At 47.9% G+C, this 24,107-nt stretch overlaps 1 protein-coding gene across 7 annotated transcripts in view; it reads left to right on the forward strand.

Moving 5' to 3' along the window:
- The window catches only part of LOXL3 (lysyl oxidase like 3), a 211,583-nt gene extending 187,676 nt beyond the window's left edge, over positions 1-23,907 (forward strand). For 3 of the 7 annotated variants that reach the window (XM_069744982.1, XM_069744976.1, XM_069744979.1), the window contains 6 exons: positions 7,725-7,884; positions 8,212-8,455; positions 8,603-8,718; positions 20,033-20,169; positions 21,279-21,390; positions 23,258-23,477. In XM_069744982.1, coding sequence (XP_069601083.1) covers positions 7,725-7,884; positions 8,212-8,455; positions 8,603-8,718; positions 20,033-20,169; positions 21,279-21,390; positions 23,258-23,331 — 843 coding nt within the window. In that variant the 3' untranslated portion in view covers positions 23,332-23,477. Of the gene's footprint in view, positions 1-4,833; positions 4,990-7,724; positions 7,885-8,211; positions 8,456-8,602; positions 8,719-20,032; positions 20,170-21,278; positions 21,391-23,257 lie in introns of all 7 variants that reach the window. The other 4 variants (XM_069744978.1, XM_069744980.1, XM_069744981.1 and 1 more) reach the window with 3 other exon arrangements.
- Positions 23,908-24,107: the final 200 nt, after the last annotated feature.

The raw sequence follows: 24,107 nt of genomic DNA on the forward strand, positions 1-24,107 counted from the left end.
CACATATGTCCCCTGTCATGTCATGCTTGGCTGGTTGGAATCTGTATCTGCTGGGTTGGTCATATATGTGCTTGGCCGGGTGGAATCTGTATATGCTGGGTTGGTCACGTATGTGGTCTGTCATGTCATGCTTGGCTGGGTGGAATCTGTATCTGCTGGGTTGGTCACATATGTGGTCTGTCATGTCATGCTTGGCTGGGTGGAATCTGTATCTGCTGGGTTGGTCATATATGTGCTGTCATGTTGTGCTTGGCCGGGTGGAATCTGTATATGCTGGGTTGGTCACATATGTGGTCTGTCATGTCATGCTTGGCTGGGTGGGATCTGTATCTGCTGGGTTGGTCACATATGTCCCCTGTCATGTCATGCTTGGCTGGGTGGAATCTGTATCTGCTGGGTTGGTCACATATGTCCCCTGTCATGTCATGCTTGGCTGGGTGGAATCTCTATCTGCTGGGTTGGTCATATATGTGGTCTGTCATGTCATGCTTGGCCGGGTGGAATCTGTATATGCTGGGTTGGTCACGTATGTGGTCTGTCATGTCATGCTTGGCTGGGTGGAGTCTGTATCTGCTGGGTTGGTCATATATGTGCTCTGTCATGTCATGCTTGGCTGGGTGGAATCTGTATATGCTGGGTTGGTCATATATGTGCTCTGTCATGTCATGCTTGGCTGGGTGGAGTCTGTATCTGCTGGGTTGGTCACATATGTGGTCTGTCATGTCATGCTTGGCTGGGTGGGATCTGTATCTGCTGGGTTGGCCACATATGCCCTCTGTCATGTCATGCTTGGCTGGGTGGAATCTGTATATGCTGGGTTGGTCATATATGTGCTGTCATGTCATGCTTGGCTGGGTGGAATCTGTATATGCTGGGTTGGTCATATGTGTGCTGTCATGTCATGCTTGGCTGGGTGGAATCTGTATATGCTGGGTTGGTCATATATGTGCTGTCATGTCATGCTTGGATGGGTGGGATCTGTATCTGCTGGGTTGGTCACATATGTCCTCTGTCATGTCATGCTTGGCTGGGTGGAATCTGTATCTGTGCTGGGTTGGTCACATATGTCCCCTGTCATGTCATGCTTGGCTGGGTGGAATCTGTATCTGCTGGGTTGGCCACATATGTCCTCTGTCATGTCATTCTTGGCTGGGTGGAATCTGTATATGCTGGGTTGGTCACATATGTGGTCTGTCATGTCATGCTTGGCTGGGTGGAATCTGTATCTGCTGGGTTGGTCACATATGTGCTGTCATGTTGTGCTTGGCCGGGTGGAATCTGTATCTGCTGGGTTGGCCACATATGTCCTGTCATGTCATTCTTGGCTGGGTGGAATCTGTATATGCTGGGTTGGTCACATATGTGGTCTGTCATGTCATGCTTGGCTGGGTGGGATCTGTATATGCTGGGTTGGTCACATGTGTCCTCTGTCATGTCATGCTTGGCCGGGTGGAATCTGTATATGCTGGGTTGGTCACATATGTGGTCTGTCATGTCATGCTTGGCTGGGTGGGATCTGTATATGCTGGGTTGGTCACATGTGTCCTCTGTCATGTCATGCTTAGCTGGGTGGAATCTGTATCTGCTGGGTTGGTCACATATGTCCCCTGTCATGTCATGCTTGGCTGGGTGGAATCTGTATCTGCTGGGTTGGTCATATATGTGCTTGGCCGGGTGGAATCTGTATCTGCTGGGTTGGTCATATATGTGCTGTCATGTTGTGCTTGGCTGGGTGGAATCTGTATCTGCTGGGTTGGTCACATATGTCCTGTCATGTCATGCTTGGCTGGGTGGAATCTGTATTTGCTGGGTTGGTCATATATGTGCTGTCATGTTGTGCTTGGCTGGGTGGAATCTGTATCTGCTGGGTTGGCCACATATGTCCTCTGTCATGTCATGCTTGGCTGGGTGGAATCTGTATCTGCTGGGTTGGTCACATATGTCCCCTGTCATGTCATGCTTGGCTGGGTGGAATCTGTATCTGCTGGGTTGGTCATATATGTGCTGTCATGTTGTGCTTGGCTGGGTGGAATCTGTATCTGCTGGGTTGGTCACATATGTCCCCTGTCATGTCATGCTTGGCTGGGTGGAATCTGTATCTGCTGGGTTGGTCATATATGTGGTCTGTCATGTCATGCTTGGCCGGGTGGAATCTGTATATGCTGGGTTGGTCACGTATGTGGTCTGTCATGTCATGCTTGGATGGGTGGAATCTGTATCTGCTGGGTTGGCCACATATGTCCTCTGTCATGTCATGCTTGGCTGGGTGGAGTCTGTATCTGCTGGGTTGGTCACATATGTGCTCTGTCATGTCATGCTTGGCTGGGTGGAATCTGTATCTGCTGGGTTGGTCATATATGTGGTCTGTCATGTCATGCTTGGCCGGGTGGAATCTGTATATGCTGGGTTGGTCAAGTATGTGGTCTGTCATGTCATGCTTGGATGGGTGGAATCTGTATCTGCTGGGTTGGCCACATATGTCCTCTGTCATGTCATGCTTGGCTGGGTGGAATCTGTATATGCTGGGTTGGTCATATATGTGCTGTCATGTTGTGCTTGGCTAGGTGGAATCTGTATCTGCTGGGTTGGTCATATATGTGGTCTGTCATGTTGTGCTTGGCCGGGTGGAGTCTGTATCTGCTGGGTTGGTCACGTATGTGGTCTGTCATGTCATGCTTGGCTGGGTGGGATCTGTATATGCTGGGTTGGTCACATATGTCCTCTGTCATGTCATGCTTGGCTGGGTGGAATCTGTATTTGCTGGGTTGGTCATATATGTGCTGTCATGTTGTGCTTGGCTGGGTGGAATCTGTATCTGCTGGGTTGGTCACGTATGTGGTCTGTCATGTCATGCTTGGCTGGGTGGGATCTGTATCTGCTGGGTTGGTCACATATGTCCCCTGTCATGTCATGCTTGGCTGGGTGGAATCTGTATTTGCTGGGTTGGTCATATATGTGCTGTCATGTTGTGCTTGGCTGGGTGGAATCTGTATCTGCTGGGTTGGTCACATGTGTCCTCTGTCATGTCATGCTTGGCTGGGTGGAATCTGTATCTGCTGGGTTGGTCACATATGTGGTCTGTCATGTCATGCTTGGCTGGGTGGGATCTGTATATGCTGGGTTGGTCACATATGTCCTCTGTCATGTCATGCTTGGCTGGGTGGAATCTGTATTTGCTGGGTTGGTCATATATGTGGTCTGTCATGTCATGCTTGGCCGGGTGGAATCTGTATCTGCTGGGTTGGTCACATATGTCCTCTGTCATGTCATGCTTGGCCGGGTGGAATCTGTATCTGCTGGGTTGGTCACATATGTCCCCTGTCATGTCATGCTTGGCTGGTTGGAATCTGTATCTGCTGGGTTGGTCATATATGTGCTTGGCCGGGTGGAATATGGAGTACTGTGTCCAGTTTTGGGCACCGGTCCTCAGGAAGGATATAATGGAACTAGAGAGAGTACAAAGGAGGGCAACAAAATTAATAAAGGGGATGGGAGAACTACAATACCCAGATAGATTAGCGAAATTAGGATTATTTAGTCTAGAAAAAAGACGACTGAGGGGCGATCTAATAACCATGTATAAGTATATAAGGGGACAATACAAATATCTCGCTGAGGATCTGTTTATACCAAGGAAGGTGACGGGCACAAGGGGGCATTCTTTGCGTCTGGAGGAGAGAAGGTTTTTCCACCAACATAGAAGAGGATTCTTTACTGTTAGGGCAGTGAGAATCTGGAATTGCTTGCCTGAGGAGGTGGTGATGGCGAACTCAGTCGAGGGGTTCAAGAGAGGCCTGGATGTCTTCCTGGAGCAGAACAATATTGTATCATACAATTATTAGGTTCTGTAGAAGGACGTAGATCTGGGTATTTATTATGATGGAATATAGGCTGAACTGGATGGACAAATGTCTTTTTTCGGCCTTACTAACTATGTTACTATGAATCTGTATATGCTGGGTTGGTCACATATGTGGTCTGTCATGTCATGCTTGGCTGGGTGGAATCTGTATCTGCTGGGTTGGTCACATATGTCCTCTGTCATGTCATGCTTGGCCGGGTGGAATCTGTATCTGCTGGGTTAGTCACATATGTCCCCTGTCATGTCATGCTTGGCTGGTTGGAATCTGTATCTGCTGGGTTGGTCATATATGTGCTGTCATGTCATGCTTGGCCGGGTGGAATCTGTATATGCTGGGTTGGTCACGTATGTGGTCTGTCATGTCATGCTTGGCTGGGTGGAATCTGTATCTGCTGGGTTGGTCACATATGTGGTCTGTCATGTCATGCTTGGCTGGGTGGGATCTGTAGCTGCTGGGTTGGTCACATATGTCCCCTGTCATGTCATGCTTGGCTGGGTGGAATCTGTATTTGCTGGGTTGGTCACATATGTGGTCTGTCATGTCATGCTTGGCTGGGTGGGATCTGTATATGCTGGGTTGGTCACATATGTCCTCTGTCATGTCATACTTGGCTGGGTGGAATCTGTATTTGCTGGGTTGGTCATATATGTGCTGTCATGTTGTGCTTGGCTGGGTGGAATCTGTATCTGCTGGGTTGGTCACGTATGTGGTCTGTCATGTCATTCTCAGCCAGATCAAGTATGTGTGATGGCTTTGGCCATCATTTCATCTCAGTTGTAATGTTCTAGTTATAATTTATAGTTCCAGTGTCCATAAAACCATCCTGTAGAAGATTTGACAGATCGCCTCCATCTCACATTTGATGTGCCATGGAGCAGACTAGTTTCCATCCGCTTCTCTGTCCTTGGCTTTCTCATGTCTTGTTCTTGTTATGTGTCATTGCTTGCTGCTCCTGGGCTGACCACTGTAGATTCGCATTATTGGGGGGCGCACACAGTTTGAAGGACGCGTGGAGCTGAAGCTTGGAAACTCATGGGGATACCTGTGCAGTGATGGCTGGACAACTAAGGAAGCAATGGTGGCATGTCGGCAGCTCGGCTTGGGGTTCTCTCTGCATGCGGTGACGGTATGTACAGCGAAGTCCCACATAGATAACAATTAAGGTGTATGAGGAATTAGTACAGTAATGGGGCTCCAAGAAGCGCCATATACAAGAGTCTCTTAGGCGGTGGGAGAATACATGGGCTATTCTGCTATAGAGCTAGTAGGCTTAGAGTTGCATGTAAAAGTTTGAGCACCCCTGGTCCAAATTTCTGTTATTGTGGACAGTTAAGCAAGTTGAAGATGAAATGATCTCTAAAATGCATAAAGTGAAAAACAACACTTTTTAAAAAATATTATAGGCAAATATACACTGCTCAAAAAAATAAAGGGAACACTAAAATCCCACATCCTAGATATCACTGAATGAAATATTCGAGTTGGAAATTTTTATTCATTTCATAGTTGAATGTGTTCAGAACAATAAAACATAACAATTATCAATGTAAATCAAAACTAATATCCCACGGAGGTCTGGATTTGGAATGATGCTCAAAATCAAGGTGGAAAATGAAGTTACAGGCTGATCCAACTTCAGTGGTAATGCCTAGTGACAAGGAAATGATGCTCAGTAGTGTGTGTGGCCTCCACGTGCCTGTATAACCTCCCTACAATGCCTGGGCATGCTCCTGATGAGGCAGCGGATGGTCTCCTGATGGATCTCCACCCAGACCTGGACTAAAGCATCTGCCAACTCCTGAACAGTCTGTGGTGTGACGTTGGTGGATGGTGACATGATGTCCCAGATGTGTTCAATCGGATTCAGGTCTGGGGAACGGGCGAGCCAGTCCATAGCTTCAATGCCTTCATCTTGCAAGAACTGCTGACACACTCCAGCCACGAGTTCTGGCATTGTCCTGCATTAGGAGGAACCCAGGGCCAACCGCACCAGCATATGGTCTCACAAGGGGTCTGAGGATCTCATCTCGGTACCTAATGGCGGTCAGGCTACCTCTGGTGAGCACATGGGGGGCTGTGTGGCCCTCCTAAAAAATGCCACCCCACACCATTACTGACCCACTGCAAAACCGGTCATGCAGACGGATGTTGCAGGCAGCAGATTGCTCTCCACGGCGTCTCCAGACTCTGTCACGTCTGTCACATGTGCTCAGTGTGAACCTGCTTTCATCTGTGAAGAGCACAAGGCGCCAGTGGCGATTTTGCCAATCCTGGTGTTCTGTGGCAAATGCCAAGCATCCTGCACGGTGTTGGGCTATGAGCACAACCCCATCTGTGGACGTCGAGCACTCAGACCATCCTCATGGAGTCAGTTTCTAATCATTTATGCAGACACATGCACATTTGTGGCCTGCTGGAGGTCATTTTGCAAGGCTCTGGCAGTGCTCCTCCTGTTCCTACTTGCACAAAGGCAGAGGTAGCGGTTCTGCTGCTGGGTTGTTGCTCTCCTAGGGTCCCCTCCACGTCTCCTGGTGTACTGGCCTGTCTCCTGGTAGCGCCTCCAGCCTCTGGACACTACGCTGACAGACACAGCAAACCTTCTTGCCATAGCTCGCATTGATGTGCCATCCTGGATGAGCTGCACTACCTGAGCCACTTGTGTGGGTTGTAGAGTCTGTCTCATGCTACCAGGAGTGTGAAAGCACAACCAACATTCAAAAGTGACCAAAACATCAGCCAGAAAGCATTGGTACTGAGATGTGGTCTGTGGTCCCCACCTGCAGAACCACTCCTTTATTGAGGGGGTCTTGATAATTGCCAATAATTTCCATCTGTTGTCTATTCCATTTGCACAACAGCATGTGACATTGATTGTCAGTCAGTGTTGCTTTCTAAGTGGACAGTTTGATTTCACAGAAGTTTGATTTACTTGGAGTTATATTAAGTGTTCCCTTTATTTTTGAGCAGTGTGCATATATCTATATATATCTCTATATATAATATTGCTTAAAGGGAACCTGTCACCCCCCAAATCCAAGATGAGCTAAGCCCACCAGCATCAGGGGCTTATCTACAGCATCGTTTAATGCATTCTGTAATGCTATAGATAAGCCCCCGATGTATCCTAAAAGATAAGAAAAAGAGGTTAGATTATACTCACCCAGGGGCGGTCCTGTCCCGGTCCGATGGGTGTCGTGGTCCGGTCCGGGGCCTCCCATCTTCATAGGATGACGTCCTCTTCTTGTATTCACACTCCGGAACAGGCGTACTTTGTCTGCCCTGTTGAGGGCAGAGCAAAGTACTTCAGTGCGCAGGTGCAGGGCCTCTCTGATCATTCCCGGCGCCTGCGCACTGCAGTACTTTGCTCTGCCCTCAACAGGACAAAGTACGCCTGTGCCAGAGCCGCAGCGTGAAGACCAGAAGAGGACGTCATCCTATGAAGATGGGAGGCCCCGGACCGCGAGGTCCACTGGATTGGACCGCCCCTGGGTGAGTATAATCTAACCTCTTTTTCTCATCTTTCAGGATGCATTACAGAATGCTGTAGATAAGCCCCTGATGCCGGTGGGCTTACCTCACCCTCGATTTTGGGGGTGACAGGTTCCCTTTAACTGTTCACAATAACAGGAATTTTGACCAGGGGAGCCCAAGCTTTTCCATGCCACTGAACATAGCAGATGAGTATGCAATGCAATTATGTGCAGCACTGCACCTTGTGGCCATGATATCTTACACATAATGAGGATAGTTGTTATCAATTATAGGGGGATTAGGAATAGCAGATGAATTGTTTCATTGGTTGGTTTGTATTTTGGAACATTACTAGTTTTTTTTCTGTTATGAGTCACTTTTTTCACCTAGGAAACTTGGTATTGGGATGCCACGAATGTGACGGACATGATCATGAGTGGAATACGCTGCACTGGCACAGAAATGTCTCTCCTACAGTGCTCCCGCCATAAGGCTGTCAGCTGCAAAAACACTGGCACTAGGCACGCGGCTGGAGTCATCTGTTCTGAGAGTAAGTATCACACCTATTGCTCTCGGTCATTGCCGCGGCCTTCTATGGTTCCGTTGTTGTGGCCTTCTATGGTTCCGTTGTTGTGGCCTTCTATGGTTCCGTTGTTGTGGCCTTCTATGGTTCCGTTGTTGTGGCCTTCTATGGTTCTGTTGTTGTGGCCTTCTATGGTTCCGTTGTTGTGGCCTTCTATGGTTCCGATGTTGTGGCCTTCTATGGTTCCGTTGTTGTGTCCTTCTATGGTTCCGTTGTGTACTTCCTCTCTAATTATGCAACATATTAAAGCTTTAGTGAGTGGCGCTTTACCACTGTTTCTTATGTAATCTGCAGCTGCCTCCGACATGGTACTGCATGCAACTCTTGTTCAGGAGACGGCATATATTGAAGACCGACCACTCCATATGTTATACTGTGCAGCTGAAGAGAACTGCCTGTCCAGCTCTGCCCGCCATGCCAACTGGCCTTATGGACATAGACGCCTTCTACGCTTCTCCTCCCAGATACACAATAATGGACGAGCTGATTTTCGACCCAAAGCTGGCAGACACTCCTGGGTATGGCACGAGTGCCATGGGTAAGTCGAGTGGAGACAAGGAATCTTTAAAAATACACTGGTTCACCAATCCTGAACCTAGAGACTCGGTGTTACCATGACGTCACTTATGTAGACATTGTATGGCCTGATGCATGGATGCCCTCCCTGACTGCACCGTCTCTGTAGGCACTACCATAGCATGGACATCTTCACTCACTATGACCTGCTGACATCTAATGGAACTAAAGTGGCTGAAGGGCACAAAGCAAGCTTCTGCCTGGAGGACACCGAGTGCCAAGAGTGTAAGTGTCATTTATTAGTTTCTGTCACTGCTGCTGACAATGGGAAAGTTGTGAAGGTAGATTCTGTCACTGCTGTTAGCTCTGGGAAAGCTGTGAAGGTAGATTCTACCATTGCCGCCGATTCTGGGAAAACTGTGAAGGTAGATTCTACCACTGCTACTGACTGTATGAAAGCTATGAAGGTAGATTCCGCCTCTGCAGGTGACAACTTTCACTCCCTCCTCAGGCCAAAAGCGCAAGCCCCTATCACAGACATTTATGCTGATGACCTGGCCTCCCACTTTATAGAGAAAATAGAAAATATCCATCAGGAAATCCGCTTCCAATCACCAAGTTCAGTGACTCCCATCCCTCCTTGCATTTCCCCTGGCTCACTCTCCACATTTTATCCCATCACAGAAGAAGTCTCCAGGCTCCTCTCCTCGTCTGACTACATGCACCACTGACCCCACTCGTCACATCTCCTCCAGTCATGACAACTCACCTAACTACAATCTTTAATCTCTCCCTCTCCTCGAGCATCTTCCCATCCTCCTTTAAACACTATCATTACTCCACTATTAAAGAAACCCTCTCTCGACCCATCCTGCACAAATAAATAGAGACCGGTCTCCAGCCTCCCCTTCATCTAAACTCTTACTCCCGCCTTACCTGTTACCTCTCCACTCATTCCCTCCTAGACCCTTCACAGTCCAGCTTCCGCCCACTACACTCGACAGAAATTTCATTCATCAAAGTGACCAATGACCTTCTGACACCAAATTGTAACGGTGACCACTCTCTGCTCATTATTCTTGACCTCTCTGCAGCTTTTGACACTGTTGACCACCTCTCCTACTCTCTAGGCTCCAGTCACTAGGCATTAAGGACACTGCTCTCTCCTGGTTCTCCTATCTTTCTGACCGCTCCTTCAGTGTTTGTTCTCTGTCTCCACTTAGTCCCCTCTTCCTCTCACTGTCGGGGTACCTCAGGGCTCAGTCTTGGCCCACTTCTCTACTCTCTCTACACGGCCCCAATTGGACAGACCATCAGTAGATTGGGCTTTCAGTACCATCTTTATTCCGATGACACACAACTATATACAGGGGTTGGACAAAATAATGGAAACACCTAACATTTTGGCATCATAATCTTCGAACATGTTGTAAACATGCAAACCGTCACAAATAGTAATGTTTTGTAGTTGATTCTTTGTGTTATGTGATACGTGTATGTAAATTAACTGTTTGTTTTGCATAATTGTAAGAACATTGATGAGAACCTGATAGCAATGGCAGACCTCTCGGATTTTCAAAGAGGCCAAATTATTGGTGCTCGTATGGCAGGCACTAGTGTAACAGAAAGTGCCCGAATGTTTGGCGTGTCAAGAGGTACTGTCTCCAAAGTAATGACTGCGTTTGAAAGAGAACATCTGCAGCAAAGCATAGGTCCGGCCGAAAGTCAAAGTTGACTGAGAGAGACCGTCACACTCTAAAGGGAATTGTGAGAGAGGATCGCAAGACCACGGCTCCGAAAATCATTGCAGAGCTCAATAAACACCTACAGAACCCAGTTTCCACAAGAACTGTTCGTCGAGAGCTGCACAAATCTGGATTCCACGGAAGAGCTGCAATTAGAAAACCGCTGCTTTCAATGACAAATGTTTCCAAGCGTTTAGAGTGGTGTAGAAACCTCTAGAATTAGTCCCTCGAGCAGTGGAAACATATGATATTCTCAGACGAATCATTGTTTACCCTATTTCCGACCTCCGGCCGAGTGTATGTTTGGAGACAGCCGAAAGAAGCATTCCATCCAGACTGCCTTCTCCCAACCGTAAAACATGGTGGAGGTTCTGTGATGATCTGGGGTGCTATTTCATGGAGATCCGCTGGGCCAATGATATCCCTTCATGGAAGAATTAACAGCAGAGATTATTTAGGCATTTTGGGCGACCAAGTGCATCCAATGTTTCAAGCGCTGTTGCCGGAGGGGAACGCCATCTTTCAGGATGATAATGCACCAATTCATACAGCTAGAATCGTTAAAGCATGGCACGAGGAACATTCTAGTGAAGTTGAGCATCTCATCTGGCCCCGACAATCCCCAGATCTCAACATTATTGAGCATTTATGGTCGATTTTACAGATTCAGGTTAGACGTCGATTTCCGCTGCCATCGTCGCTCAAAGAACTGGAGGGTGTTTCAACTGCAGAATGGGCTAAAATGCCTTTGGAAACAATTCACACCTTGTATGAATCCCATACCTCGGAGAATTGAGGCTGTAATATGGTGGACCTACACCTACTACCATATTAAACTAACTTTTGTTGATGTTTCCAGGTGTTTCCATTATTTTGTCCAACCCCTGTACATCATCCCCTGACCTTACTCCTGCTGTACTACAGAACACCAGTGACTGTCTGTCCGCAGTCTCCGACATCATGCCCGCCCTCTATCTGAAACTAAACCTCTCCAAAACTGAACTTCTTCTGCTCCCACCGTCTAAATCAGACATTTCCCTTTCCATGGGTAGCACCATAACACCCCACCAGCAGGTGCGCTGTCTGGATGTTACGTTTGACTCCGATCTCTCCTTCACCTCCCATATACAATCTCTTGCCCGCTCGTGCCGCTTACACCTAAAGAATATCTCTAGAATCTGCCCTTTTCTCACCATGGAAACAACAAAACCCCTCACTGTCGCCCTGATCCACTCCCACCTGGACTACTGCAATGCTCTATTAATTGGCCTCCCCCTCACTCGACTTTCCCCTCTCCAGTCTATCCTTAATGCAGCAGCCAGGGTTGTCCATCTGGCTAATCGTTACTTGGACTCGTCCGCTCTTCGCCAGTCGTTACACTGGCTGCCCATTCATTACAGGATACAATTCAAAGTACTTGTTCTCCCCCACAAAGCTCTTCACAGTGCGGCACCCCCTTACATCTCCTCCCTCATTTCTGTCTATCGGCCTAGCCGACCGCTGCGCTCTGCAAATGACTTTCGACTAACCTCTGCACTAATCCGTACCTCCCACTCCCGACTCCAAGACTTCTCCCGCACTGCGCCAATCCTCTGGAATGCTCTACCCCAAGATATTAGGACCATCCACAATTTGCATACTTTTAGGTGTGCCCTCAAAACACATTTGTTCAGAGTGGCCTATCACGTTCACTAATCAGTTATTTTATGTTTGTGTGTGTGTAGCCCATTCACTATCTCCATCTACCCCCCACTCCCTGAAGATGGCCGGACCCTCATTGTAAATACATCACTGTAAATACACACCTGTACTTTGTATCTCCCCCACCTCATTGTAGATTGTAAGCTCTCACCAGCAGGGGCGGCTTATTGTGCTTTAATTATTGTATTGTTAACGTTGTTACTTATGACTGTTGTGTTTGGAACTGTTAAACTGTAAAGCGCTGCGGAATATGTTGGCGCTATATAAAGCATTAAGCTACTTACTGGTAGCGGCATTTCTCGGAGGCCCATGACAGCACAACTAGAGAGGGGATCCGCCCATTAGGAACAGGAAACCTACAGATACAAAAGGGCGGCACCTCTCCCTTGCCTCAGTTGTATTTCAGAGTCTTGAGAGGACTACCGCGGTTAGTGGTACACAAAAATATACACTATATACAGATTATATACAAAAAATCAGACATCTATTGGAACTGGTATCATATTGTGAAATATATACATTTATAGGGAGTGCAACCCCCACGTGAATAGGGAGGGAACTAAGGGTGCTGTCATGGGCCTTCGAGAAATGCCGCTACCAGTAAGTAGCTTAATGCTTTACTCGGACTCCCATGACAGCACAACGAGAGAATTACAGAGATGTAAGCTTCCTTAGGGAGGGACTATGGCCTGTAGCACCCTTAACCCAAATGTGAGATCAGAGGAAGCCCCCAAATCCAACCTATAGTGTTTAAAGAAGGTGGACGGGGATGACCATGTGGCCGCCTTACATATCTGGTCGATTGATACTCCAGACTTTTCCGCCCAGGATGTAGCCATGGCCCTGGTGGAATGCGCCCTCAGATTCTGCGGAGCCGGACCTCCACCTGCAGTGTAAGCCAAAGAGATAGCCTCCCTAGTCCACTTTGCTAGTGTGTACTTTGATACCCTGAGTCCCTTTCTAGGGTTTTGGAAAGATAAAAATAACGCATCATCTTTCTTCCATGTGTCAGTAATAGAGATGTATTCTAGCAGGCATCTCCTAACATCTAATGTATGGAGAAGCTCTTCCTTAGGGTTGGAGGGATTGGGAAGGAAGGATGGTAAAACTATCTCCTGTGTCCTGTGAAACCGTGATGACACTTTTGGTAAATAGGCTGGGTCCGGTCTGAGGATTACTCTATCCGGCAGAAACTCTGTATAAGGGGAAAGCCTGGAGAGCGCTTGTATGTCTCCCACTCTACGGGCAGATGTAATTGCCACAACAAAAGCTGTCTTAAGGGATAGGGCCTTAATTGAAGCTGATTGTAAAGGTTCAAACGGCTCTCTAGTCAATGCTGACAGTACTAGGTTGAGATCCCAAGGCATAGATCTATCTTTATGTATGGGTCTAGATCTAATAGATGCTTTAATGAACCTTGAGATCCAATAATTATTGGCGATGTTACATGAAAATAGAGCCCCTAGGGCCGAGACCTGTACCCTTAGAGTACTAGTGGATAGATCTAGCTCTAAGCCTCTTTGCAGAAATTCTAAGATTTGTTTTATAGGTAATCCCTCTTCTAAATTAAAATCAGAAGAGGCCAGAAATTTCCGCCAGGTTCTAGCGTAAACTGTTGTGGTTATTTGCTTTCTACTTTTCATAAGGGTCTCAATTAGACTCGGGGAGAACCCTTTGCTTTTTAGTAACGCCCTTTCAAAATCCATGCCGTTAAATGGAGATTCTTTACTTGAGGATGGCTGATCGGACCCTGGTAGAGCAGATCTGGAATGTCCGGAAGTACCCAGGGGTCCTCCACTGACATGATCCTGAGCCAAGTGAACCAGGCCCTTCTGGGCCAGAATGGGGCAATCAATATAACTCTGGCTCGATCTTCTCTTATCTTCCTGACTACTAAGGGTAACAGGCCTAGTGGAGGAAATGCATACGCCAGCTGAAAATCCCATTTGATCAGAAAGGCGTCTACCGTCAGAGGATTTTCCCTGGGATTTAGGGAACAGAATTTTGTTGTCTTCCGGTTGTCCCTGGTAGCAAATAAATCTACTTCTGGATGTCCCCATTTGTGGACAATCTGGTCGAACACGCAATTGTTTAGGGACCACTCCCCTTGCCTCAAGGTGTTGCGGCTTAGAAAGTCCGCTTTGATGTTTTCTTTTCCTCTTATGTGTAGAGCGGTTAGGGATAAGAAGTGATTTTCTGCTGTCTGGAACAGACGATCCGCCACTCTCATCAGTGACTCGGAATGAGTTCCACCCTGATGATTTATGTATGCGACCGCCACCTGGTTGTCGATAGGATCTTGACATGATGACCCTGCAGATATATGAGGAATTTTTTCACTGAAAGCTCTACTGCCATTAACTCTTTCTGGTTGGAGGAGGCTGATGTTAGGGGAGGGGGCCATAGACCCTGAACCATCATGTCATTCATGTGTGCTCCCCAACCCGAAGGGCTAGCATCTGTTGTTACCACACGTGTTACCTGAGACACCCAGGGAACTCCCGCCGATAAATTTTCACTGACTAGCCACCACTTAAGAGATGTTAGTGCTTTTGGACTCAAGGTAATCTGACTCTGCAGGGACCCCCGTAAGATTCTATCATTAACCAGCACCTCGGATTGTAACGGTCTGGTGTGGAACTGGGCCCAACGGACAGCGGGAATGCAAGAGGTTAGGGATCCTAAAAGTGACATAGCCTGTCTAAGGGTCATGGATGGTTTATCAATTGCCCTAGACACCTGTTGCTGGATATGTAACAACTTGTCAGGTGGAAGACAACACTGTTGGGATTCTGAGTTTAACAATAGTCCCAAAAATCTTTGTATTTTCTGGGGCTGTAAACGAGATTTTTCATAATTTACGATCCACCCCAGATGCTCAAGTTTGGATGTGGCTGTCTCTAGCTGAGAAAGGCAATGGTCTGCAGAGCTCCCTACTATATATAATAATAATCTTTATTTTTATATAGCGCTAACATATTCCGCAGCGCTTTACATTTTGCACACATTATCATCACTGTCCCCGATGGGGCTCACAATCTAAATTCCCTATCAGTATGTCTTTGGAATGTGGGAGGAAACCGGAGTACCCGGAGGAAACCCACGCAAACACGGAGAGAACATACAAACTCTTTGCAGATGTTGTCCTGGGTGGGGTTTGAACCCAGGACTCCAGCGCTGCAAGGCTGCAGTGCTAACCACTGCGCCACCGTACCGCGACTATAAGAAAATCATCCAAGTAGGGGACAATCAGGATGTCAGACTCTCGTAAGTGCGCCATGACTTCGGCCACTAACTTTGTAAATACCCTAGGAGCTGCTGATAAGCCAAAGGGAAGAGCTCTGAACTGGAAATGGCGAATCTGGCCCCCCATTGACACAGCTACTCTCAGGAATCTCTGGAAGTGTTCATGTATCGGAACATGATAGTATGCATCTTTTAAGGTACCGTCACACATAGCGACGCTGCAGCGATACCGACAACGATCCGGATCGCTGCAGCGTCGCTGTTTGGTCGCTGGAGAGCTGTCACACAGACAGCTCTCCAGCGACCAACGATCCCGAGGTCCCCGGTAACCAGGGTAAACATCGGGTAACTAAGCACAGGGCCGCGCTTAGTAACCCGATGTTTACCCTGGTTACCATCCTAAAAAGTAAAAAAACAAACGCTACATACTTACCTTCCGCTGTCTGTCCTCGGCGCGCTGCTTCTCTGGTCTGGCTGTGAGCGCCGGGCAGCCAGAAAGCAGAGCGGTGACGTCACCGCTCTGCTTTCCGGCTGACCGACGCTCACAGCCAGAGCAGGAGGAGTGCAGAGCACAGCGCTGGAGGACAGAGAGCGGTAGGTAAGTATGTAGTGTTTGTTTTTTTACTTTTAGGATGGTAACCAGGGTAAACATCGGGTTACTAAGCGCGGCCCTGCGCTTAGTTACCCGATGTTTACCCTGGTTACCAGCAAAGACATCGCTGAATCGGTGTCACACACGCCGATTCAGCGATGTCTACGGGGAGTCCAGCGACGAAATAAAGTTCTGGACTTTCTTCCCCGACCAGCGATCTCCCAGCAGGGGCCTGATCGCTGCTGCCTGTCACACTGGACGATATCGCTAGCGAGGACGCTGCAACGTCACGGATCGCTAGCGATATCGTCTAGTGTGACAGTACCTTTAGATCTACAACTACCATGAAACAGTGATTAAACAACATTTTTATTGCTGAATTGATTGTTTCCATTTTAAATGATTCATTGACCGGGAACTCATTAAGGCATTTGAGATTAATGATCGTTCTAAAAGATCCGTCTGGTTTCTTAATCAGAAAAAGAGGAGAATAAAATCCCCTTCCTCTTTCTGATTCTGGAATTTCAATCAGCACGTTCTTGGAACATAAGTTCATAACCTCTGCTTCCAGAGCTGCTTGCTCAAGGGGGGAGGAACGTAAAGGGGTTAATTTAAATTTTTCACGAGGCCAGTGATTGAAGTCCAGTTTTAGACCTTCAGTAATGATGCCTCTGACCCATTTACTGTTTGTAATGTCAAGCCATGCTGAGGAGAATGCTGACAGTCTACCCCCCACAGGGATCGCTAGTCATTGGTCCGGTTTTTTCTGATCCTTTGAGGAACGGCGAAACATATAGCCCGTACCTCTACCGCGTCTGTCTTCCCATCTGAAACTTTCTCTAGTGGGAGAGAACCCGCGTTTCTTCCCGCGACCAAATCTCCTTCGATTGAAGGGCCGGCGGTAAGAGGAGTATAGATTGGGGAATTTCTTTTTGTCATCCCCTGCTTTTTCCAACAACTCGTCCAGAGTTGGACCGAAGAGGTATTGTCCTTCACACGGAATGGCGCAGAGCTTAGTTCTAGACTGAATGTCACCTGACCAGCATTTCAAACACAAGGCTCTGCGAGCCGCGTTAGATAGTCCACGGATGCGTCCGATAGGAAGGCTGCAGCATTCTGGATTGTTGGTAGAGCCTTCAGAATAGTGTCTCTGGATGCACCGTCCTTAAGCTGAGAATCTAACTGATCTAGCCAGACCATTAATGATCTGGCCGTACATGTTGCCGCCACGGCTGGTCTGAGAGATCCATCTCCCAGGTACCTTTAAGGAAGATATCTGCCTTCCTGTCCAGAGGATCCTTAAGGGTCACCATATCCTCAAAGGGTAATGAGGCTTTCTTTGACGCTTTTGCTACAGCCGCGTCCAATCTAGGAGCTTTATCCCATGTATCCACAACCGGATCGTCAAAGGGATACCTGCGTTTTAATGCCGGTGGTAAGGCCCCCTTTTTTTCCGGTTTCTTCCATTCTCTAAGGATCAAGTCCTGAATCTTCTCGTTTACCGGGAAAGATCTATGTTTTTTACGATCAAGTCCGCTAAACATCAACTCCTGTTTCGAGGGTTGTGATTTAGGTTCCTCTATACCCATCGTGCCTCTAACTGATTTAACAACCTTGTCAATTTTATCCAAGGGTAGACAGAATCGTCCTGACTCCTCATCTGATGAAGAGGAGAGAGGACTGGAGAGATAGGTATTTTCCTCTCTTTCTTCCTCTGAAGAATTAGAGTCCAAGAGAGTCCTATGCTTTGAGCCTTCCGCTTGGGATAGGGACCGTAGTGATTCCCTTACTTCCAGCCGGATCATTTCCCTCAGGTTTGCCGGAGTTACGGACTCTTCTGCTACCTAGGGGAGGACAATATAGGAGATAACTAATATCTGACCTAATGTCACTACCACCAACCCACTCCTGTAGACCTCACCGTCTGCTGTATACAGGGGGCACATAATTTTTTTTGAACAAGAGTCAGGTAGAGGGACTCCACAGAGGGCACACTCCCCGTACTCTTCTTCCCCTGGAAAGATAAAGTATAAGGGGCCCGCGTCACAGAGTGAACTTTCACGTAGATCACTTACCCGTGCGCCAAAGTAAAGTACCGGAATCCGAGGGGGTTCTTTGCTAGTCGAAGCTCTGGATCCCTGTTCGGAAGAGCTCTTACGACTGGGCTGGTCGCCTCTATCTTTCTGTTTGGGCTTCTGACGTACCTCGTCTGGCAGCTGCTGCTGCTCACCATCCATGACGAAATGCGACCAAAAGCAGGGATCTAACATATCCACCTGCTTAAATACCCCTTGGATCCGGTCAGCAGATGGGCCAACGCTGTCCCTATTGGTCCAGGATACAGCAGAGGGCAGGAGATCTTGCGGTCAAAACCGCCGCTCAGACGCGATGGGCGCCGCCATCTTGGAACGACTGCGCATGCGCAGACGTCCGGCGACCCGGAAGCGGCTACTAACCCCGCCCCCTTACGTCACTGCACCCGGAAACGCTCCAGCACGCGCTGAGAGCGGTGCAGGACACCGGGGATGGAGCACAGCGCTCTGGGAGCTCACCCACACGCCTGAGCCCGGCACCCGCAACCACACCATACCGCTGCACCACCAATGGGAATACTTACCTGCGCCGACGCTGATGGAGGCAGGCAATCCTCCGGACTCCGCTCCCTGCTGCGAACGCCACTGCCGTGAAATCCAGCAAGGACCACCATGGCGTCTCCAGGGATCTCCGCATCGGCCGAGGTAGGAGACCCCCCCACTACCGTATTCGGCCGGCCGGGGCTCCTTCTGTAGGCATCCGTCCCCTTCAGGAACAGGAAACCAACTGAGGCAAGGGAGAGGTGCCGCCCTTTTGTATCTGTAGGTTTCCTGTTCCTAATGGGCGGATCCCCTCTCTCGTTGTGCTGTCATGGGAGTCCGAGTAAATACAGATTATTATACTTTATATGACTGCAACCCAGAGCAAACCTAGTGAATACTGTGTGACATTTATGTCGTCTTCTGCCAGGAGCAAAGTTGTATAACTTAAGCCTTAATGAAATTGCATCCATGTCATAGTGTACTTTCAGAGGCAGCACAATGAGCGAGTCTTCCTCCAGTGCAGGCATTAGTAATAATCTTCCATAATACAGTGGTGTTGGTTATGTTGTCGTGTAGTGACAGAGTCTTCCTCCAGTGGAGGCATTAGTGATAATCTTCCATAATGCAGTGATATTGGTTATGGTGTCCTGCAGTGAGCGAGTCTTCCTCCAGTGCAGGCATTAGTAATAATCTTCCATAATACAGTGGTGTCGGTTATGTTGTCGTGTAGTGACAGAGTCTTCCTCCAGTGCAGGCATTAGTGATAATCTTCCATAATGCAGTGATATCGGTTATGTTGTCGTGTAGTGACAGAGTCTTCCTCCAGTGCAGGCATTAGTGATAATCTTCCATAATACAGTGGTGTCGGTTATGTTGTCGTGTAGTGACAGAGTCTTCCTCCAGTGCAGGCATTAGTGATAATCTTCCATAATACAGTGGTGTTGGTTATGTTGTCGTGTAGTGACAGAGTCTTCCTCCAGTGCAGGCATTAGTGATAATCTTCCATAATACAGTGGTGTCGGTTATGTTGTCGTGTAGTGACAGAGTCTTCCTCCAGTGCAGGCATTAGTGATAATCTTCCATAATACAGTGGTGTCGGTTATGTTGTCGTGTAGTGACAGAGTCTTCCTCCAGTGCAGGCATTAGTGATAATCTTCCATAATACAGTGGTGTCGGTTATGTTGTCGTGTAGTGACAGAGTCTTCCTCCAGTGCAGGCATCATAGTGATAATCTTCCATAATACAGTGGTGTCGGTTATGTTGTCGTGTAGTGAGCGAGTCTTCCTCCAGTGCAGGCATCATAGTGATAATCTTCCATAATACAGTGGTGTCGGTTATGTTGTCGTGTAGTGACAGAGTCTTCCTCCAGTGCAGGCATCATAGTGATAATCTTCCATAATACAGTGGTGTCGGTTATGTTGTCGTGTAGTGACAGAGTCTTCCTCCAGTGCAGGCATTAGTGATAATCTTCCATAATACAGTGGTGTCGGTTATGTTGTCGTGTAGTGACAGAGTTCCTCTAGCGCAGGCATCATAGTGATAATCTTCCATAATGCAGTGATATTGGTTATGGTGTCCTGCAGTGAGCGAGTCTTCCTCCTGTGCATGTTGGTTATGCCGTTAGGACAGTAGACTTCTCAGTAGTGGGGATGCATCGCTCGGGTAGCATTAGTACAGAACTTAATGGAGGACTACATGAAATGGTCTCAGCCTCTACCCACCATGTTCTCTCTCTACAGCGGTCAGTAAGAGGTATGAATGTGCCAACTTTGGAGAGCAGGGCATCACCGTGGGATGTTGGGATTTGTATCGTCATGACATAGACTGTCAATGGATTGACATAACGGATGTGAAACCAGGAAACTACATACTTCAGGTAAGCGCTTGGTCTGTCATGTAGGAAGCGTGCACCTTGTACGATATATATATAACCCTGTATGTAACCACTTTCTCATGTACAGCACCATGGAATTAATGGTGCATTATTATTATTTATATAGCACCATTAATTCCATGGTGCTGTACATGAGAAAGTGGTTACATACAGGGTTATATATATCATTAACAGTAAACAAATTTACAATGACAGACTGGTACAGAGGGGAGAGGATAATGGGGAAGAGACATGAGGTCGGAGGTGCTGCAGCACTGGTGGTGGTGAGGCGTCAGCTCGGGTGGTGGTGAGGCGGCAGCAGCTCAGGTGGTTGGTGAGGCGGCAGCAGCTCGGGTGGTGGTGAGGCGGCAGCGCGGGTAGTGGTGAGGCGGTAGCGCGGGTGGTGGTGAGGCGGCAGCAGCTCGGGTGGTGGTGAGGCGGCAGCTTGGGTGGTGGTGAGGCAGCAGCTTCGGTAGTGGTGAGGCGGTAGAGTGGTTATTGCAGGCTGTAGGCTTTCCTGAAGAGATGGGTTTTCAGGTTCCGCCTGAAGGATCCAAGGGTGGTGGATAATCGGATGTGTTGAGGCGTAGATTTCCAGAGGATGGGGAATATTCGGGAGAAGTCTTGGAGGCGGTTGGGTGAGGAGCGGATAAGTGTGGAGGAGAGTAGGAGGTCTTGGGAGGATCGAAGATTACGTGAAGGAAAATATTGGGAGATTAGTTCAGAGATATAGGGAGGGGACAGGTTATGGATGGCTTTGTAGATCAGTGATAGTAGTTTGAACTGGATTCGTTGGGAATTGGGAGCCAGAGGAGAGATTTGCAGAGGGGAGAAACAGGGGAGTAGCGAGGAGAGAGGTGGATTAGCCGGGCAGCAGAGTTGAGGACAGACTGGAGTGGTGCAAGAGAGTTAGCGGGGAGGCCACAGAGGAGGGTGTTGCAGTAATCGAAGCGGGAGATGATGAGGGCATGCACAAGAGTTTTAGTAGATTGGGGGCTGAGGAAGGGATGGATGCTGGCATGGAGATTAATGGCCACCACAGTGGGTCTGTGACCAGCAGTTGTTTGGCTTTTTCCGCTATTCTCATTCATGTGTATTTCTTTATTCGTAAGGTCGTCATTAATCCAAATTTTGAAGTGGCAGAAAGTGACTTCACCAACAATGCCATGAAATGTAACTGCAAATATGATGGGCACCGCATCTGGATACACAACTGTCATATAGGTGAGCGGCTGTGGATGAGACACTCGGGGAGAGGACCCTTGTCCTGTAATGCTCAGGGGGCTGCAAGCACTGTCCGAGGTCCGTAACAAAAGAACGGCACATCGCTAGCGCGTGCCGAAAATGGCATGCGCTAGCGATGCGCTACAGGCACAAATCACATTGCTGTCAATGGGTGCGCTAACGGACCCGTTTTAATTGCTACATTTTCGCCGTGCAACGCAGTCTGTTAGCGTTAACCCATTAACGCAATGTGAACCTAGCCTTAGGCTGGTTTCACATTTGCGTTTTTTGCCGCTGCGTTTTAGCGCAAAAAAAGCATGCGTTTTTTTCCTATACTTAACATTAAAAATGCATGCGTTTTTTTTTGCATGCGTTGTGTTGCAGAAATGCAACATGTAGTAATTTCTAGCGGCGTTTTTTTTGCTGTCTATGTAAACGCATGTATTTTAATAGAAAAACACAAGAATACACACTGATAAGCCAACCCTAACCCTAAGGGTTAGGATCCCTTAGGGTTAGGGATAGGGTTAGGATCCCTTAGGGTTAGGGATAGGGTTAGGATCCCTTAGGGTTAGGGATAGGATCCCTTAGGGTTAGGATCCCTAGGGGTACTAAGGATCCTAAACCTAGCTATTTCTGTTTATAGTGGGTTTTCTAGTTGATTTTGATGATTGGCAGCTGTCACACACTTATCATCATGAATTTCAAAAACGCAAACGCAGGAAAAAACGCATGTAAACGCGTCAAAATGCCGCATTTGTATTAAAACATGCAAAAATGCATGCGTCTAAAAAACGCAGCGTTTAAATGCGTTTTTTTCACCAAATGCGTTTGCCTATAAAACGCTGCGTTTTTAAACGCAAATGTGAAACCAACCTTAGACCCTCAACACCGGAGAGAATGCCCCTGCAGTGGACTTCACAGTGATTCCCATTAATGAAAGCGACTGGGTTGTATCTCTCCAATGCTAAGTTTATATAGTATAATGCATGGGACCAGCAGTCTACTCTACATTGAAGGGGTCCACATGGTCTCCAACTATCTAAGCCCCACTGGTACCAACCAACCAATCATCCATGTAAGGAGCAGGCCACAGCTAGAAGAAACCCCGATGTTCCTTACCTCACTTCCCCAGCACCTCCTCTGTGACTTACATGTCGAGTCACAACCTAGACCGCTCCCTGACTAAGGGACATCACAAATTAGCATAGCATAGACACTAGTGATGAGAGAGTATGCTTGTTGCTCGTGTTTTCCCCGAGTATGCTCGGGTGTCCTCAGAGTATTTTGTCGTGCTCGGAAATTTAGTTTTTGTCAACGCAGCTGCATGATTTATGGCTGCTAGACAGCCTGAATACATGTGGGGATAGCCTGTTAGGCCATCCCCACTTGTATTCAAGCTGCTTAGCAGTGGCAAATCATGCAGCTGCGTCGACAAAAACTAAATCTCTGAGCACTAGTGATGAGCGAGTGTACTCGTTGCTCGGGTTTTCCCGAGCACGCTCTGGTGACCTCTGAGTATTTATGACTGCTCGGAGATTTAGTTTTCATCACGGCAACTGAATGATTTACAGCAAGCAGGCTAGTAGCTGTAAATCATTCAGCTGCCGCAATGAAAACTACATCTCTGAGCAGTGATAAATACTCGGAGGTCACCAGAGCATGATCGGGAAAACCCGAGCAACGAGTACACTCGCTCATCACTCCTGAGCATGCTGAAATACTCGGAGACCACCCGAGCATGCTCGAATAAACTTGAGTAACAAGCATACTCGCTGGTAGGCACACAACAGACATGACCAGCCATCTGTAAAGGACAGCTAGCAAACCACTGTGTGACTCCATGTTGTGTCTCATATTGTTTCAGGTGACGCATTCAGTGAAGAAGCGAACAAGAGGTTTGAACAGTATAGGGGGCAGCTCAACAACCAAATCCTTTAACATCATTGCTTCTCATTCTGAAAGCCTCAGCCAAGAATTCCCACATGGTAATATATGGCAGGAGCACAAGGCTTACGAAATACCACCCACGGCTTTGGACTGGTGATGTGGGCGTCCATGGCCTGATGTCAGCTGAGGCACCAGTCACATACTGGCAAGATCAGTGCTGGCTCAGCCGGCGTCTTTCATTTGTTTTCGTGATCATCTCTTGGTGGCAGTAAATTTGTAGCGGTGCACGCAGACAACATATATGGTGAATCCTACACTCCATTATGTGAGCTGCTGCTACTGACTGATGATGACACTAAAAAGACAACGAGGAGACTGGACTCTACGCAGACGTTCCTCCTTGACCTCAGCCTCTCTTCACGACCCTCCCTACAGACCACGTCTCCAGGTGCAGAAGATCCAAGGTTATGTCGACATGGAGCCGTCACACGTCCTACACAATGCATGGGTGCTTCTAACACACGGGTCCTCCGGTGATTACATCCTTTCGCAAAGGTGCTCACACAAATCTCATTATTTGTGCTACTAAGTTATAGGGTTTTTTCTTCATAAATTCTTCCATATTAAGTTGGTGTGGTGCATTACTGAAACGGCAAAATGCAGATAACAGTACCGCGTCACACAAGTATAAACAGCACACAATACAGCTATGAACAGGAACACAAACACAGGGAATGGTCACTCTAGAAGAGCCTCCCCTCGAGCAGCACATTTCCCCCTCAGGACCAAGAACCGCAGCAATTCAGTGAGACGTTCCCACAAGCTGA

Source organism: Ranitomeya imitator, chromosome 1 (genome assembly GCF_032444005.1).
Source record: "Ranitomeya imitator isolate aRanImi1 chromosome 1, aRanImi1.pri, whole genome shotgun sequence".
NCBI classification, from domain to species: Eukaryota; Metazoa; Chordata; class Amphibia; order Anura; family Dendrobatidae; genus Ranitomeya; species Ranitomeya imitator.